General features: G+C 34.0%; 2 protein-coding genes across 2 annotated transcripts in view; one reads left to right on the top strand and one right to left on the bottom strand.

Annotated features, from left to right (window-relative positions):
• Nucleotides 1-273: 273 nt before the first annotated feature.
• On the top strand, nucleotides 274-717 carry LOC149816319 (signal peptidase complex-like protein DTM1). The gene is made up of 2 exons (XM_089986871.1): nucleotides 274-518; nucleotides 630-717. Exons 1-2 carry the CDS (start codon nucleotides 274-276, stop codon nucleotides 715-717), a joined length of 333 nt encoding a protein of 110 aa, XP_089842997.1.
• A 2,503-nt stretch (nucleotides 718-3,220) lies between these two features.
• Nucleotides 3,221-20,017, bottom strand: part of LOC149816318 (ribosome biogenesis protein nsa1-like) — a 29,845-nt gene continuing 13,048 nt past the window's right edge. Inside the window, exons 9-12 of the mRNA XM_089987807.1 lie at nucleotides 16,575-16,664; nucleotides 14,098-14,153; nucleotides 9,705-9,762; nucleotides 3,221-3,530 (exon numbers count right to left, since the gene is read on the bottom strand). Coding sequence (XP_089843933.1) covers nucleotides 3,358-3,530; nucleotides 9,705-9,762; nucleotides 14,098-14,153; nucleotides 16,575-16,664 — 377 coding nt within the window. The 3' untranslated portion in view covers nucleotides 3,221-3,357. The remainder of the gene's footprint in view (nucleotides 3,531-9,704; nucleotides 9,763-14,097; nucleotides 14,154-16,574; nucleotides 16,665-20,017) is intronic.

Below are 20,017 nucleotides of genomic sequence, written 5' to 3'. Positions count from 1 at the left end.
ATATCCGAATCCGTTTCTAATGGGATATTATTGCATTGGCTTACCGCTTACCAAATACAGCTAAAAAGAAACAAATTGGGTTGGATATTGGATAAACCGGTTCATTGACAACCCTAGGTTGGGGAGACATGATAATAACTGATTGTGACAACCAACGATGTAGTATTCATGCTCATTTCGTGACTAGTCTCTCTCTCTCTCTCTCTCTCTCTCTCTCTCTCTCTCTCTCTTCCAGTTTCCTTCTTCTGCTTGTTTGATGGTGGTGGTGTGATGATGGGTAGGGAAGAAGTATCCTTGGAGAGGGTCCTCCGATGGTGTCTCATCTTTCTGGCTGCCATTGTTTGCATGGTGGGGATATACTCATTGTCCTTCAAGAAGATGGTGGTGGTCTATGTTTGGGGGCTCTTGTTCATCGCAGGGGTCATCCTGCCGGACTGGGATTTCTTCGATAGGGACTTCTCCCACTGGCTCACCCCCGTGCTCGCTACCCAACCCTCCATCAAACCCAGACCTTTCAGGTTGATGCAATCAATCTCTCTCTCTCTCTCTCTCTCTCTCTCTCTCTCTCTCTCTCTCTCTCTCTCTCTCTCAAAGAAATACCCAAGTTGACATGGTTCTTGGTGGTGCAGGTTCAGGTTTTACCCGCTGAGGTTTTTTCTGTATACAACCATCTATGTGTTTGGATTGTACAGGTTATGGAATTATGTGATCTCTTAGAGATTTCTTCCTTTTTTCCTATTTACAGTATGGGGTGGTTGTTCATCTTCAGTACCCCAACATGGAAGGTGGAAATAATGAAACATGAAAAATTTGTTGCACAAGTTATTGTTTACAAGGAGCACGTTTAGGCAACTTGTCTATTTGTCATGAAACACTGAAAACCGCCTATGTTATTTGGATTGAATGTGGTGGCTGGATGGTAATAACTGCAGCAGCTCCATTGAAGTTCTCAGCACTTCTCCAATACTATTGCTTCAAGAGTTCTCTTTGCAATACAATAACTAGAAAGTTATTATCAGGCATCAAGTGTCATATTGAATGTATAAGCGCTCTTTTTGTTGATTTCATCAGAAAACTGTAAGAGCACTCTGGTTTTAGTTCTTAATCCAAGTTATCTCCCTTCCAATCTTCCCGTTATATAAAAGTTTTACGAAGGTCGGCATCCAACAACTTTCCCAATAAACTCAACTTTGATTTACTGCAAGAAAAATAAACAGCTTGCCCTTCTTTGCAAGTGCGACTTTGATCACTTCATAATGCTGTCAAATTGCCCAGTTGTGATATGCAAGGAATGATGCATGATTCAAATCAGTCGATGCACACAATTCTTACATTATGTGATGACACGAGCTGAGTCAAGGTTCTATGAGTTGGATTGAGCCTACCAAAGAACCTAAACTGTAGCCCTCGTTTGGCTAGTGTTCTAAGCCACATTTAAAACTATACACACATGCACACGCACGCAGAAATCTTATTTATTAGGTGGAAGGTAAATAACTAAAACCTAAAACATCCATCCATGACTCAAGTATGCCATCCATACAATCCAAGAACAAGTTCTCATGGTATGCCATCCCAGCCTGGCTTTCTCAGTATGGGCACCACCATAAGACGCTTTGAGGCACGGTATCTCATGTACAGCCTGCCATGATACTCGGACAGCTACAACTTCACTAGCACCCTTGCCGGGCTTGCCCTGTCAACCTCACTGAACCAACTTACTTCTGGTAGACGAACCATGCTTGCATTGCCAAGTCGTCAGAGGATTACGATCTCTGTTGCATGATACATTAACTGTTCGGTGGTTATTCATTTGCCCAAGCTGTTTAATGAAATGCCTCCCAAGAAATTGTCACTTTGATTCCCATGACCTCTGTCCTTGTGCACTGTGCCCATGAGAAGCATTGGCAGGGAGGGTTGGTGCTGTACAAGCAGAAGATGCAGACTCATGAATTTTGTGTCTCGTTCACTTCATGCTGGTGTCAGTTTTAAGATTGTGTGCAGGTGCTGCCGTGTCCCCGCACACAATCTTGCCCTCCATACGTGTCCCCATGTCACATGCCCAAGATGCAAACATATGTTCATCTCACATGACCAAGATCTATGGTATCCGGACACTCTATTTTGCCCTCCATACCCGTGTCGACACCCGGACATGCCATTTTACCCTCAAGTTTGTATTTAATTTATAATTTATAATTATATTTTCAGTATATAATATATATTTTAGATATAACATATATATTTAAATTATATTCAGTTTATTTTAAATTTATTTTGTATTTATATGAAATTTAATATATATTTATATATATATATAGTCGTGTCCCCTTACCCACATTTTTTTTTTTAATTTCCATGTCATACCCTCCCTCTGTACCTGTACCCCGATGACATTGCCCAAGATTGAGTCTTTTTACAAGAAATCACATTAAAAGCTTGCAAGCAAGATAAATAGAACATGAACCATTATTCTTGGGAGTATTAGTACGGCTCAACATTTTTAGATTGCCCAAGTTATAAATAATTCTCGACCCATTTTTTTTTCAACAGGTTGTTTTGGCAACAAAATATTGATGGCAGCATTAGCTGCTACAATTACATAACATATTAAGGGGTTAATTTCCTCTTGGATATTTTACTTCAAAACTTGCACCAAATGTGATATGCATATACATATATAACGAACGAAAGTGTGATCATTGCAAAAAAATTCCTCTCGTTCTTTTTTTTTTTTTGCCTTTTTTTCCTTTTTGAAGGGAATAGAAAATAAGAAAGAATGAGAAAAGGAAAGAGAAAGAGGAACTCTTTTGCAAAGGTCTCACTTAGACCTTAATTTTGAAAATATTTTGAAATTACTCATCTTCGTTTTTAAAAAGTTTGCAAGAAAAATGGAGAGACGAGATTCGCTCATCTGTACGAGATTCGACCGTTCCTGACTCCTTTACCAGGGGTAATCGAACCAAGGATCGAACTTATGTCTTTTGTTTTGCCAAAATATTGTCTAAGAATTTATTCTAAGTCTAAAATGCACAAATAATCAGGCTTGTGCAATGCAAATGCAAAGATGTATCTAAAATGTGAGGTGTTCACACTAGGATATCTAAAGTTAGTTGCAATCATGTTGCATTGTCTAGGAAGAGCAATTCAACTGGTTTTTTGGCAACAAAATATCGATGGCAACACTACCAAGTCACAAATATGCTGCTACAATTACATAACATATAAAGGGGTTAATTTCCTCTTGGATATTCTACTTCAAAAATTGCACATAATGTGATCTGCATGTACATATATAACGAACCAAAGCCATTTCACTATTAGACTAATAACTAAGATATTTAAAGTTAGTTGCAATCATGTTGCACCGTCAGTCCTTTTCTTGCTCTTCAACTTGGTCTTCTTGGAAGCCATTTCATGATGTTCCAAACCATTTAATTTAGAGGAAGTTCTTTTCAAGTTATTTGTAGCTTTTACTTCTTCAGTTTGATCCGTAGTCAAGTCTCCATTTGGCTCAATAGATGAAGCACCTAAACCAAAAGTAACTAAATCAACATCAAATAACCTGAAGAAAGGTGGTATCACAGCAAAAAATTAGCTAATCTAAAAACTACACAATCACTGAAAGAACATGGTTAAAAAGTTTTAGTTGCTTTCTAGCACTCATTAATATCCAGACATTGACAACAACTGACAGATCATATTGAAACCACCAAAAACATGGGATTTTCCATTCATTCAAAAGTAGTTCCTTGCAAATGGGGAGGTGTTATCTTCTTCAAACGTTTAGTTATTGTGAAATCACATTCCCAAATTCCAGGGCAACTGCCTACAATTAGGAAGCTTGCATAACGAGCTACATTTGTAAGGCTAATAAGAGTTTGCGGCTTTTCCACCAACTGAAGACTAGATACACAGCATGCAACCAACTCCAATTAACCAAGCCTAGCAATTACAGTTACTAATTTGTACATATACCTTCACAGGCATATTTGCAGTTATTCTTGGTGAACAAACTGTTAGAAAGTGAGTTGGAATACATTGGGTTCAATAATGAACCCATACTTGTGCACGTGAAGTGCAAATATACCCATTAAAGGGAAACAACACAAGCACATAATGTGCTAACCCATAAAACCCATAAAAAGGGAAAAATATGACATAAAGTCATAAGTTGCATATCATTGAAGAAACAATGGACAAGGGGTAAAAACCCCATTACAATGGAGCATAAGCTCCCTCAAGAAGTGAGAAATACAAAGGGGAGAGCCCCTATTAATAACAACAAAAAGGAGCCTTGGAGGGGCTCCACTCATAGACGTTGGAGCCCCTCCAACGGTCACAAATGTGACCGTTGGAAGGAGCCCAACGTCTATTTGAGTGGGCCCCCCAAGGTACCTTTTGGTACTTGAGAAAAAAGAAATAAAAAATAAAATAAAATAAATTACAATCACATTCATAAAGTGAATGTGCATAAAATAGAGGAAAAGACTAAAATACCCCTACGGCTAAACAAAAGGAAAATATATATTTTATATATATAAATAGGAGGATACATATACATATATACCATATATGTATATGTATCATCTTTTATATATATAAAATATATCTAATTACAACAATTGATGGGTACATTTTAACACCCCCCCTCAAGCTTTGCAGGAAAACGAAAAGATTGAAAAAAAGGCAAAACTCCACGAGGCTTTGGCGACTCCAAGAGGCTTCGGCAAGGATGCAATGAAACTGGAAATAGCCTTCATCCAATTGTCTTCAAATGATGAACCCATTTCCCGAACCATCCAGGGTACTTCCCTTTGTCCTATCTCCAAGATCCTGAGAAAAGAAAACAACAAAGAACAAGTAAACAATATCTTTGCACTTTACTCAAAAAGGAACATTCCTAACAAGGTGCAAAATTTATGCATAATATGATAGTTACTTTAGTATGAAACGAAAAATTTAGAAAACCAAAGTTTCTAAATCATACATTATGTTAAAACAAAATGAGCGGAAGCAAATTATGCAAAAATTGCAAGAATGCATAATGCATTCATAAGATCCACCATTGGATAAATATAACCCCATAATGGGAAATAACAAAAAGATCTACTAAGGGATACCACAATAAGCCTACGAAGAGGCGTAACATACATATGCTTTATTGAATGAGAGCCCAAAAAAGGCCATAAAGAGCATATGCATATACGAATCATTATATGAATTAATACTCAAAGAACTAAAACATGCTTCAAACATGTAGTGAAGTTCCAAATAAGAGAAACGAAGTCTCCAAGCATACTTTAGGCAAAATAAACCCAAGAGTTCACAAGGTTTTATTTTTCTTTTTCTTTTATTTTTTATTTCTTTTTTCTCAAGTACCAAAAGGTACCTTGGGGGGCCCACTCAAATAGACGTTGGGCTCCTTCCAACGGTCACATTTGTGACCGTTGGAGGGGCTCCAACGTCTATGAGTGGAGTCCCTCCAAGGCTCCTTTTTGTTGTTATAAATAGGGGCTCTCCCCTTTGTATTTCTCACTTCTTGAGGGAGCTTATGCTCCATTGTAATGGGGTTTTTACCCCTTGTCCATTGTTTCTTCAATGATATGCAACTTATGACTTTATGTCATATTTTTCCCTTTTTATGGGTTTTATGGGTTTTATGGGTTAGCACATTATGTGCTAGTGTTGTTTCCCTTTAATGGGTATATTTGCACTTCACGTGCACAAGTATGGGTTCATTATTGAACCCAATGTATTCCAACTCACTTTCTAACATGGTATCAGAGCAAGGTTGAGATCGAGTTGCTCTTTGGTGCATCGGGAAGCATGGTATTCAAGAATTTGTTAAAGAAAATGGTGAAGTATTTGTTTCTCTCTATTGTCTTTCTTATAGTTATTCGGTATGCATTCTATTTCTTTGAGTATTGTATGAAGAATGTAATATGTTCTTTTCTTTATGTGTGTTTTTTTTTGTCATTATGTCTTTTTTGAGTTACTTGCTACTTCATTGAATCGTTTTCGTATGTTTTTCTTTGAAAAACTTTAAATGATAACTTGTTTGGCAAAAAATTAGATATATGATTGCTCAAAACTTGCTTTAATGGGTCGGTAAAAATTTATGACCATTGGAACTTTGAATTTACATTTTAAACCTAACCTTGTTTATGAAAATACCTTTATATGAATGTTTAGTCTTTAAAGAAAGGTATGTTAAGATTAAAATGCTTGTGAAATGTAATTTTTTGAAAAATGTTTGGCATATATGAAAATTTTCATATTATGTGTCCGTTTTATATGAGCAACATTTAATTAAGAAAGTTTTTTTTTATAATACCGGTTGAATTAAGTTTTAAAATGGTCTTATGGAATATGGTGATTTTCTTTCCATCTTTACACTCTTAAGGATGTTTTCAACATTTAGAGAGTTCTCTCTCTTTTCAATAAGAGACATTTATATTTTTATGTTGTGATTGTCTCTTGTGGGTTTTGGTGTTTGCCCTTTTGTTTGTTCATTAGTGAATGTTGTAAGTGCTTAATGCACTCTTTTGCTTTTCCGCATATTTCATTACAAAAGTTATGGTCTTCACTAATGTTTATTGTGTACTTATTTCATTAGGAAGTAGGTAATAATCTATTAAGTCATGTTTTTTGATAAAACTTAAGAGTGTTAAATTTTTCCTCAATAAATGTTTACTTTTTATTTAAGCCATAGTACAATCTTATTTATCATAAGGTTTTGTTAATGAATCTATTTTGTTGGGATTTCTTCCACTTTAATGGAGTTTTCTCCTTCTTGGGAGTTGTATATTATTTTTTTGTTCAAACTCTCCTTAAGGAGCCTTTCGGTCCTTATAATCTTCTTGTGAGTATATACTCTTTTATGAAGATTTCATGATTGTTTATCATTTTTAAGTTGCAATAGTAGATTTCATAAGTTTTTCGAACTTCCCCATCTTTATGAATGCCTATATTGGCCTAAGTTTGTTATTTTTGAACTTCACCAACTTCACCGTTTAATTGCACCTTATGTCTTTCATAGTTAAGGCTTGTTTGTTCCAAATCGGTTCATACACATGATGTTGCTTAATATTTCATATTATGTTGCATAGTAAGCCTTTTTTGGTGTACAAGACTTCTTTTGAAGATTAAGCATAATTTGTGATTATGCAAAATTGTTTTGATGGATTATATTGGACCTTTGATTCAATTTGTTAATCGGTCCTCTTTGTAAAAACTTTTATTTGAAAAATGATTCCTTATGTGTTTATTGCCCTTTTGTGACATTTATGTTTGTTATCACATGTTATTTAATGCATCATTTATTTGGCCTTAGTATTGTTATATTAGAGATGTTTGTCGAGGTGAGTTATGGGCACCTCGTGTTGTATCATTTTTAGATTGTCCACCTTCCATATTATAGATGGTGGTTGAGGTGAGTTATGGGCACCTCGGGACTCTAGAATGATTTGGTATATGATCTCTAATTATGAGTGTGACACTCGTTGTTATGTCTTTTTAGATCGTCCACTTACCATATTATAGATGGGGGTTGAGGTGAGTTATGGGCACCTTGGGACTCTAGAATGATTTGGTATATGAGTGTGTCACTAGTTTGATGTTGGCCATTGATCTTATGGATGCTCTTATTTATATATAAATGTGATAGACATATGGTATTTGAAACCTTAAATGTTTTAAGGTACATTTAAAATCAAGATGTTTTGGGATTATAGCCCAACCTTTTATTTGTTTATGAATCTTATGAGTGCATTTGCACATTTGTGATTCCGTATGTTGTGCTCGTTGTGCACATGTGTTCTTGTGTTTTTTCACAAGTGTTCTTGGTGTGTATGTTCACACATTTGTTCTAAAGAATATTATTTTATCGGTTGTAGTATCTTGTTGAAGATACATTTTACTTGCATTTATTCCAAAATGTTATTATGAGTATTCTTTTTTAAAAAGAAATATTGTTTCATTCGAGGTTTATTTTCATTACAAGTTTATTGCCTCAAAAGTCTTTTCCTTTTATGCCCATTATCTAAGTGTCATCATATGTAGACAAGAATTTTATTACACCTTCGTGTGTTTTTAGCCCTTTGTTGGCTTTTGCTCTCTTGGTCTAGTAGCTGAACACACTTGTCTTGAGTGATCTTATATGTAGACAAGACACGTTGATTCACACCATCGTGTGTGATCTTAGTCCATGTTGGCGTTTGTGTTCTTGTTCTAGTCGCTTAGATGTATGCCCATGGTTGGCTTATTTCACTCATGTCAAGTGTCATCTTATGTAGACAAGAGATGCATTATGTTTTAGCCCATGGTTGGCTTTTTACTCTTGTTCTAGTAGCTGAACATACTTGGTTTTAAGTGTATTTTTTACGTAGACAAGAGATACTTTTTAGTCCATGTTGGCATTTATTCTCTTGCTCTTGTCGTAGATGCACTTATTTCAAGTATTATTATATGTAGACAAGAGGTTCGTTTACACAACTTTGTGTGTGTCTTTGGCCTTTAATGGCTTTATATTCTTGATCTAGTAGCTTATACACTTGATTTATGGGTTTTGGAGGACTAATGAGGAAGTTGTTTGTAATGAATAAACTATTATTGAAATTTGCAAAATTCCATTCATGACTTGTATTTTTCAAGTAAATCATCTTTTTGATATGCATATCAAGTTGATTTCTTAGCATTTAATCTATATATTAAGTGCTTATGGTTTTTGCCACCCTTATATGTAAAATGTTTTTTTCTTTTTCCATTAAGTGTGACTTTCATAAATGTTTTTAAAAAAAAAAAACTCTTTGGTTTATTTTGCCTAAAGTATGCTTGGAGACTTCGTTTCTCTTATTTGGAACTTCACTACATGTTTGAAGCATGTTTTAGTTCTTTGAGTATTAATTCATATAATGATTCGTATATGCATATGCTCTTTATGGCCTTTTTTGGGCTCTCATTCAATAAAGCATATGTATGTTATGCATCTTCGTAGGCTTCTTGTGGTATCCCTTAGTAGATCTTTTTGTTATTCCCCATTATGGGGTTATATTTGTCCAATGGTGGACCTTATGAATGCATTATGCATTCTTGTAATTTTTGCATAATTTGCTTCCGCTCATTTTGTTTTAACATAATGTATGATTTAAAAACTTTGGTTTTCTAAATTTTTCGTTTCATACTAAAGTAACTATCATATTATGCATAAATTTTGCACCTTGTTAGGAATGTTCCTTTTTTAGTAAAGTGCAAAGATATTGTTTACTTGTTCTTTGTTGTTTTCTTTTCTCAGGATCTTGGAGATAGGACAAAGGGAAGTACCTTGGATGGTTCGGGAAATGGGTTCATCATTGCATAACGAGCTACATTTGTAAGGCTAATAAGACTTTGCGGCTTTTCCACCAACTGAAGACTAGATACACAGCATGCAACCAACTCCAATTAACCAAGCCTAGCAATTACAGTTACTAATTTGTACATATACCTTCACAGGCATATTTGCAGTTATTCTTGGTGAACAAACAACTAGAACAAGGTGTTAAACAATTATATATACAATGAAACAGCAGGCTATAAGCAAGAAAGGAAAATCCAACTTTATTATGTGTCCACAAAATAAAAAATGACAGCACAACGAACCAACAAAAATGTTTGCATGAAGACAATAAAAGAACATAACCCATTGTGTATGAAAGGAATACCTGGCGTAACAAAAGAGGTATCAAAAACCACATTTGTGACTTCCTGTTTGAGAAATACCTGTTCATGTTTGAATTCCAAATTGTATCATTCAGAAGAATAGCATTGTTAGTTATAATAAAGCTGAGAATCAATTCAGAACAACCAAAGCCAGTCTTGACAAGTAAAACAACTTAAGTGCTTCATGTCATTGGAGGATCAGTGCAAGAGAATTTGACTTATTAAACTTCCCAAGTACGTTTCCGAGATGAAAGAGAATAATAAACTTATATCCCACCAAGTGCAGTTACATGAAAGCAATGCTCTTGATCTAGTAATGATTGCAGGCCATTTTCCTACTCATAAAGTTCTTCTCTTCCCCTCTCCCCTCCACCACCCCCACCAGAAAAAAAAAACGCATGTGGAATATCTTAGCATCAAGAACAAGGAATACATTAAGAAAACATTGGGGGAAAAAAGGTAGGTAGTAAGATACTCTAATCATGTTGACTATAGCCCACAAATATTGGATGGTGTAAAAAATGTCACTTATTGTTTGGTCACAACAGCCAGAAAATGCCATCCACTTGTAGAGATCCACAAAATAACAATAGTTTCCTAAACTTGAGGGCAAAAATCAGAAACTAAGGAAAACCTGCTAGTTCACTAATCACCAGGTACACCAGATTTAGCAATCTAGCATTTGATATAGATGCAGATCACTAAAACCTTGGCACATATAAACATACAAAGGTAAGTATGTACACAAAATATATATGGGTTAATATTTGCTACAGTCAATTGTAGGTACAATCGACCTAGAAAATGGGTGGAACCCCCTTGTTTGGTTTTTTCTCTCACATCTATCACCATAGATGTGATCCGGAATCCGACCTGTATACAGGTTTTTCCGGAGATCCAAAAGTCATCTATAAAGGCATCAATTTTTTCAGACTCATAAAACATGTTTTTCGTCAAAAAAACATGATCCAAGAGTAGATTCCTACTAAATCGAGCATGCTGAACACATCTATGAGGTTAGATTGTGTCAAAACAACTCGCATCATGAGATTCAAACTCAATTGTAGGTGCAATCGATTGTAGCGATTATAAATCCTATATATATATACACACACACTAGAGCAATCTTGTTAATTAAATCCAATCCAAAGCATAGATTTTAGTGAATAAACAATGATAAACACATCTATAGGTTCGTCTTAAGCAAAAAACACATACAAATATGCTTTTTAAAAGGGTCTATGATAGCGTAAGAGATAAATGGTCTGGAAGCTACACATTACTCTCTCTCCTACAAAATGGGCATGGTGCTAAATGAAATATGCTAGTGAATTTTTGGTGTTTCTTTGAAATTATGACCGTACAGATGTGATCTATATACTTTTTTATAGGAATCACATTTGGAGCATTTGATTCTGATGCATGGATAGGTTTTATAAGTTTCAAAAATCAATGGCCTACAATTTTCATAAATTTTCAAGGCTCCAAATACAATTTTTTTCATCCAAAATGCATGATCCAAGTGTTGATTTCTAGTAAATCAATCATGCTGAACACATCTATGGGGTCAGAATTTCAAAAAAAATGAAAATCCAGTAGTATGTTTTATTTAGCATCGTGCCCATTTTGTAGATTATCATTACCATATATATATATATATATATATATATATGTATGTATGTGTGTGTGTGTATGTGGGGGGGGGGGGGGGGGGGGGGGGGGGGGGGGGGTTCAATGGTGGTACTGTACCACCATAGCTTATCGTGGTACACACTTGATTTACATAGATCCAAGTGTCAAAAGCAAAATCTAACTATTGGATCATGTTTAGCATATTCTATTTATTATTTTCATATGTTAAAGTTGACTCAAATATGATGTTTTATAGTATTTTTAAACCAGCAATATTTTCATTAATTGTGAGCCATTGATTTTCACCATCTTAAAAATAAAATTTTATGGTGTATTAATCATGATAAAACCTTCTAATATACTAAATAAATTATGCTAAACACATTTGTATGGTTAGATTTAGCATTTCGCATCTAGATCTATGCAAACAAGAGTGTGTACCACAATATGGTATCATGGTACAGAACCACCATATATTTTCTCTCTCTATATATAAGCAAAAGGGGCAGAAGTAAGGGAAATAGGTGTCAAAAGTTAAATGCTTTATTACTTTTTCTAAGTTGACATCTTTACCATGTTTTCTTATAATGTCACTAAATTTGTTTGCCCTTCTTTATATAGTTTTCCCAAAAAAAAAGTCTTACTTGCATGGCATCTTGTAATTTTTTAGACTCTTAAGTTACCAAATATAACTCTCTCTCTCTCTCTCTCTCTCTCTCTCTCTCTCTCTCTCTCTCTCTCTCTCTCTCTCTCTCTCTCTCTCTCAAAATATCTTCATAAATCACTCTTCTCCTTTTCCATTAGCCATAAAAAAAACTTGTGCATGGTTTAGCAAGGCCCATGCATAATGTTATCAACAAAATGTGTTTGAAATGCATACATTTTTCTATGTTTATTCATCTAATTGATCATAAAAAATTAACATAATCTAGGCCAGTCCATATCGACAGGCCATTATGTTTTAATTTAAGTATATATTAAGTCATAAAAAAGGGTATTTATTTCCTTTAGTTATTTAGTTGTATATTTTAAAAATAAGTTATAATGTGTTTTAAACATATAAATATGTGTATGTCCATTTATTTAGTTGTCATAAAAAGATTAACATGATTCATCCACGACCAGTCATATGGATGGACCATTAAATATCTAGTATATATATATATAGAGAGAGAGAGAGAGAGATGGGTGTAAACAGTGCACTCATAAACGTCAATGTAACATTGGATCTGTGAGCACGTCTGTCAAAAAAAAAGGGTCTTTAGCAGTGATCACTAACTGCCACTATAGCCCTTTCACCACGTCCACCCGTTCGATGTGCTTTTAGCATCCGATCTTACACTCTCACCTATATATATATATATATATATATATAGGTAAATATTGGCTACTAATGAAAGTAAGGAACTAATGAATAGAAATCACTTTTTTCAAAAAAAAAAACATTTTTTTGTAGATCAAATGTTATTGTGATCTATATGGTTTGTTTAGCAGAAAACGTGTTTTGAATCATGTGATTAAGATAAGTAATTAGGTTTTTAAAGGGGTCCAAAAATCAACGGCCCACAATGTGCCAAAATTTCATAACTCAAAAGATAACATTTTTAAATCAGAAAAGCATGATTCAAGGCTTGATCCTTAGCAAAAAAACCATGTTGAACACATCTATGTGGTTAGATTGAGTCAATACAACTTGCACCTATGATTTCTATCTCAGTTTCTTACCTTCATTAGTAGCACATACTCTCTCTCTCTCTCTCTCTCTCTCTCTCTCTCTCTCTCTCTCTCTCTCTCTCTCTCTCTCTCTCTCTCTCTATATATATATATATATATATATATATATATATATATATATATAGAGAGAGAGAGAGAGAGAGAGAGAGAAACCTTTATCATCAAACACATAAAGTGTTACGTTGGACGTGCGCGCGTCGCTGATCGTGTATGTGTTTGATGATACGTTGGACGTGCACGCAATAATGAAAAGGACTTTTAGTGGCGATCGTGCAATAAAAGTTCTTTTTCCGCCCCAAGGCATTAGCGGTGGTCAGAAACCACCGCTAAAGTCTGTTTTTTTATGGACATCAATGAACAAGTGTCCTTGTTCGACCTTACGGGTCTCTCTCTCTCTCTCTCTCTCTCTCTCTCTCTCTCTCTCTCTCTCTCTCTATATATATATATATATATATATATATATATATATATATATATATATGGGTAAATATTGGCTACTAATGAAGGTATGGAACTAATGAGTATAAATCACTCTTTTCTTCAAAATTTTCAATTTTTTGTAGATCAAATGTTACATATGTGATCTACATGGTTTGTTTAGTAGGAAACTTGTTTTGAATCATGTGATTATGACAAGTAATTAGGTTTTAAAATGGGTCCAAAAATCAACCGCCCACAATGTGCCAAAATTTCATAACTCAAAAGATCACATTTTTACATCAGAAAAGCATTATCCAAGGCTTGATCCTTAGATAACAAACCATGTTGAACACATCTATGTGGTTAGATTGAGGCGATGCAACTTACACCTATGATTTCTAGCTCATTAGTTCCTTACCTTCATTAGTAGCAACTATATATATATATATCATGACAAATTAAGCTTCTAACCAATATCACATCTAATGCATGATAGTTATATTACAAAAAAGACCACTAAGGGAAATGAAATTGACATTATAAAATTATATTTCCCTGCAAGAATCTGAAAACATTTATCCTAAGGGAAAGTATTGAGATTAAACTTACTGCTGCCAGAAGTTGACGGCTTTTCACATCCCAAAAACGCAAATAACGATCCAACCCTACATAGGAGTCAGTTTTCAAGTCAACAGTGACCATGACACTAAGAAATTTTACATGCTTAAATAACACATCAACCCTGACAAATGCAGTTACTGATCTACCAAATCATTCTGATTTAGAAGAACAAACATGTATATCAGTTAACCAAATACAGCAATAAAAATTTTGCTTGAAGGCCATAAACACAGATGTAAGAGAAATAAATCATAAAATGGATTACCCTTAAGGGAAATATTGAAGCCTTAGCTTTTGCCCTGTTATAGTTTTGTACCTTGAGCAGTGTGGAATGGAAAATCATAGATACCTTTATTCAACATCTGATTGGACATTGACAATCTCAATTAACAACAATCTTTTACGTGCTAATTTTACAAAAATAAAATCCAAATAGTGCCAAAAATATCATCTTCTCCATTATTCATGATTTTAATTTATTTTTATTTTCTTTGTTTTTCATGTTTTTCATGTTTTTCATGTTTTTCATGTTTTTCATGTTTTTCATGTTTTTCTTTATGTTTTTCTATTTTAAAAATTTATAAATACCATGATTTTCCTAACATTTGTCAAAAAAAACTCTTCTAAATTGTCATGAAATTTTCCGTTGACAAGAAAATGCTGATATTCCAAAATTTGGAACCATGATTATCGGTTGTGACCAACATATGTTAGTACCGGAACAAGGAAAGTTCAGAAAAACGCCATAACAAAAAGAACAAGTTATAATAGTAACAGAAGTCAGTCAAGTTTCATGCAGCACACCAATGGGGATTTTTAAGCCTTAACACTTAACAAGTTAAGGGACTAAACATTTGAAATTTATCTCAAAGCAACTGAGGAACTCATTAGTAATTCCAAAATTTGTATTATGCATGAGACAGATCATAGCAGCCGAATGAAATTCATTTCATACATCCCTCTTGATATAAAATGTGGCTTCTGTAATTTTATTTGCTGTTTAATACACTTACAGCTACATCTTAAAACAATTATTATCTTATTTCTTTCTATGGTGTCATAACAAAGTATGCTTAATTTTATAGCAGCAATCAATCAGATCTTCAGGTTCCCAAAAGTGGCTGATAATATTCTAATACTGAACTGGTGGTGGCTATGTCACAAGGACACGCTATATAGGGTCTTGTGTCTAGGCACACACAAGGACACACCACATAACATGCTATGACACATTCAACATAATTTTCATAATTTTCTTAATATTTGTTAACAATAACTTTAATATTATATGTATTTTATATATTAAAATATAAAAATAATTCTTATCATGCCCATGTCCATGTGACAGGATGGTGGAATGGTTCGGTCCGGGGATTACTAAGCAGGGGATTTTTTGGCTAAATCAAATAAAGTTACCCACACAGTTAACATTATCTAAGTTTAAAGAGATATGATCTATCTTATGAACTATGAGGATCAAAGAAGAAAGAACACGTGAAATGAACGTGTATTTCATTAGAAGCCCAACACACACATAAATCCATGATCCCTTGAATACAATATAAAGAACAAGAACATTAAGAATGATAGAAAAAATCTCAGAAATAGTTTCATAGGACTGAAAAGAGGTGAATAAAAAGCATAAAAATGCCCTTTAAAAATTTAAAAAAAAAAATCACCCTGAACATACTGTGCATTATACAGGTACAGTCATATATGCAAGCTCAGACACTAATATTTTCAGAAGTTATTTATGTAACAATTTAATTTGTCCTGCTCCTGCTTGATTTGTTTTTTATTCTTCTTGAATTTCCCATAATTTTAGCAGCACGATGTCACAGCTAATATAAAATAGCTACCTACTGGTTTTGATACGTTTTTTCAAATATTTGAGCAACAGAAAGAATAAATTTCGCAATATATACTCAGAGCTACCTAATGAAAAATTACTAATACTAATCATACTTCCCCACATTGTTCATCAAACTTGTCAAGGTCATACATAGTTCTTGATTATAATGAGGCAAGAACACTAGTTGGAAGCTCCACCTATGGACGCCAAGACACATTAAATAAACCAAATTATGTGACCAAGAAAATGCTAGAATATAACAAAAGCAAAAAATTGATTATTCTGCTTTTAGGATCAATGGGGGATGGACTCTAGGCAGGTCTGCAAGGTCATGATACCTCAAAGTAATCGAGGCCTAGCACAAACAGGCTTTGATGATCCAACATGAACCTTGATCCCATGGTCTGGTCTAGACCTGCATACAAGCCTGTCATCTCCCTTAGTACAATGAATGGAGGGAAGACCCTTCTTTCATCATGAACTAGCGAGCTATTAAAGAATCCAAAACCAAGCCCTTGCAATAGACTAATTCCAGACAATAAAGTTGCACTGTAAAATAGAATGTTAAGGCAATGAGTTTCAGTAATTAACAACCATACATCTCATAACTCACCAGAAGAGACAAGCACTGGCAACTCAGGATGTCTTGCAATAGACTTTATGCTTCCACAGCACTTACCAATAAACGAACCAATCAATTTCCCTGCAATAAATAGAAAATATAAATTTTGACATTCAAATGTACCATAGAAGAGCTACTGAAAACAGATTCTTGAGTAATCCAAACAACAGAGCAAAGAAGAGGGTTTTTTCCCACAGTTTTGGTAAGGACTCAAACATGACCATTGAAGTGGCACTATTGTACACATGAGAGACTGAGAGAGGTCAGCCATATCAGACCAACATAAAAAACACCATTGTCAACAAGCACAAAAGGTGCACTAAACTGTTAAGATAAATGTTGTTAAAATGTATATACATATAATATGTATGTGTACAGTATATATACATGTATCTATATGTATACATACTTAAGTATGTATACATATTTGTATATGTATATATGTATGTGTATGCATATATAACATATGTAAATATTGTAACTATTATTTTTCTTTTTCCTTTCTTCCTTTTTCTTTTAGTTAGGTTCTTTTTGGACTAGAAAACATAGAGTTGACTAGTCAAATATAGCTGTTGAAACAGTCCAACAGCAACAGCTCTATTTATAACTGTTGGACTGTTCCAACAGCTCTATTTGGGACTACCTGTTATGCATATATATGGGGTGTGTGTGCTTAAATGAGGTTGAGAGAATGCTGGGTAGTTCTAGGTATTTTGAGTGTTCTTGAGTGTACTTTGTAGTGAGGTTTTTATGTATTTATTTTTTATTTTTATGTATTTTATTGTTCATTATGAATGAAATCATTTATTCATAAAACTTGTATTTGTTTGTATCTTGTTAGTATTCAAATGTATTTCGATTTGGCATTTGGATTACGATTTGGAATGTCTTAGGTTCCGTGCCACTTCGTGACATGGTATCAGAGCAAGGCATCTTGGTCTTAGTATCTTGTTATGTTTGTGCTTCAAAAGAAAGATTTGAATTGATGTACGGCTTGGACTCGAGACTCTCGTATTCCAGTATATACTTTCTTTGGATTCTCTACTTTAAATATTTATGGTATATATTTAAAAATGTGTTTGAAATATTGTGGCTATTTATTAAATATGTTAAAAATGAATATGTTTTCAAATTAATTAAAATTAGAATTTATGGAAATTATTGTCTTTTAATATATGTTTTGGCGTAAGCATGTTTGCTTGAAATATATGTTTTGATTATGAATATGTATTTTTTGAAAAGTATCATCATGAAAATTATATTTTGCAAGAGTATGTGGTTTCTTAAAATCTCAAATACTATGCTTATATGTTTTTCATGTTGTTTGCAAAATACTATTTTTTTGTTGTACGTATTTTGTTTTATCGAAATGATCATTGGTGACTTTAAGCATGTGTCAAAGCATGATTTTTAGATATATTATGTGAATTTCATGCAAAAATGTGTGCATTAAGAACTTTAGATTCTTGTATGATGTATACCTTGAGTCATCATAATTTTAAATTATTTGGTAATACCATGGATATTTTGTATGCTCGCATATCGACATACTCATGTCCCATATTTTTATGATTATGTGGCTTCAATGGTTGACTTTAAGACATTGCTCTACAACAACAACAACAACAACAACTACGCCTTCATCCCAAAACAATTGGGGTCAGCGATATGAACCAAAAAAGAAATTCATTTTGGGTCTTCCACATGAATCCTTTTCCTCCAATCATTTCTATCCAACGCCATGTCCTCGGTGAGGTTCAAAGCATTCATATCCTTTCCTATCATCTCCATCCAAGTCTTCCTAGGCCTACCCCGACCTCTTTTAACTAATATATTTTCCCATTTCTCCAACCTTCTAACTGGAGCATCATTAGGCCTTCGCCGAATATGTCCAAACCACCGTAAACGATTCTCTCGCATCTTATTTTCAATGGGTGCAACACCTACCTTCTTACGTATCTCTTCGTTCCGAATCTTATCTTTTATTGTATTTCCACACATCCATCTAGGCATCCGCATCTCAGCTACACTCATTTTTTGAATATGATGTCTCTTGGCAGCCCAACATTCCGTACCATAAAGTAAAGCGGGTCTAATAGTCGTCCTATAAAACTTTCCCTTCAACCGCAATGGCATTCTACGATCGCACAGCACTCCAGTAGCACTTTTCCATTTCATCCACCCAACCTTTATCCTATGATTTACATCTCCATCAATTTCTCCATACTTTTGAATGACTCTCATTGTGCAAAATTAAATCTTTGAAAATATCCTTGATTGATTATTCTTGAGAACGATCTTGAATTTTTTTTATATGACTTGTGTTCATTTCTCTTTGTCATTCGTATTGAAAATGACTCTTGCATTGAATGCTTTGTTCACATATACTTGAATGCATTTTTGTGTGACATAATATTAACCCGTTTTCCCATTATGGACTGTATTTTGTCCCCTCGTGGGTTCTTGTACTTGTGCCTCTTAGAAAGTTTATATTTGATGCATTGTGAGTGATGTTTAATATGTGGTATTAAAATTCACAGCTTTTGTATAGCATATGTTGCTATAAGTTATTAAATTAAATTATTGCTTTGAGTATTCATGATTGGTGGTAATTATGTATGCTCTTGAATTCTTTGAAAATCTCTATATGTGTTTTTTCCTTAATGTTACATTGTCCCACAGTAGACTTATGATCTAAATATTGGTCATGATCATTCACCATTGTTATTGATATAATCTTGATTGCCTTTGCTTGCAAAAGATTTATGAAAAATTATCAATTGATATCTTATTTTGCACATGGTTTATCTATCTATATTGGGTTTGATTGAGAACTTTGTTTTTCAAATCAATTCTTATGTATGAACTCTCTTATTTAGAAATTGGTTTCCATGTGCTTATATCGCCTTCTTATGGCATTTGTTTTGTCCATCACAGAATTTTATATGATGCATCATTTCTTTTTGGCCTTGTTGTTGTTATGTCGAAGTTAGCCGTTAAGGTGAGTTATGCGTGCACCTCAAATCATCTTATCAGACTGAACTATCAAGTTTACGAGTGTTGTGTTGACACTCGTCTTGGGTCTGATTGATAGTTGATTGGTCTCTAAATCCATGTTGCTTTTGTTGAACCAGAGATGTTTGTTGGAGTGAGTTGTGTGAACCTCGATTTTTGTCAGTTTAGATTGTCGGCTTATAGTTTGGCTCTAACTGACGGTTGTTTGATCTTTGGTTCTATGAGTGTGTTGTATCACTCATTTGTATATTTGGGCATTGTTATTATGATGAATACTTATAATTATGTTTATATGTGATGGTTATCTATTTTTTAAACCATAGTGTTTCGAAAGTTTATAAAATTTAATATCCCCGCCTTGATTTGTAAATCATTTTTCTTGTGTTCTTGATGATATTATTTTGATTTCATTACAATCT

Source organism: Nuphar pumila, chromosome 14, assembly GCF_984573655.1.
Source record: "Nuphar pumila chromosome 14, dmNupPumi1.hap1.1, whole genome shotgun sequence".
In the NCBI taxonomy this organism is placed as follows: Eukaryota; Viridiplantae; Streptophyta; class Magnoliopsida; order Nymphaeales; family Nymphaeaceae; genus Nuphar; species Nuphar pumila.
Note: the sequence above shows the minus strand (reverse complement) of the source record. Positions and strands in the feature narration are given on the sequence as shown.

Coding starts and splice junctions, on each gene's coding strand:
- LOC149816319 (XM_089986871.1), top strand. CDS start 274: ATGGGTAGGGAAGAAGTATCCTTGGAGAGGGTCCTCCGATGGTGTCTC. Junction 519..629: donor ATCAAACCCAGACCTTTCAG/GTTGATGCAATC, acceptor TTGGTGGTGCAG/GTTCAGGTTTTACCCGCTGA.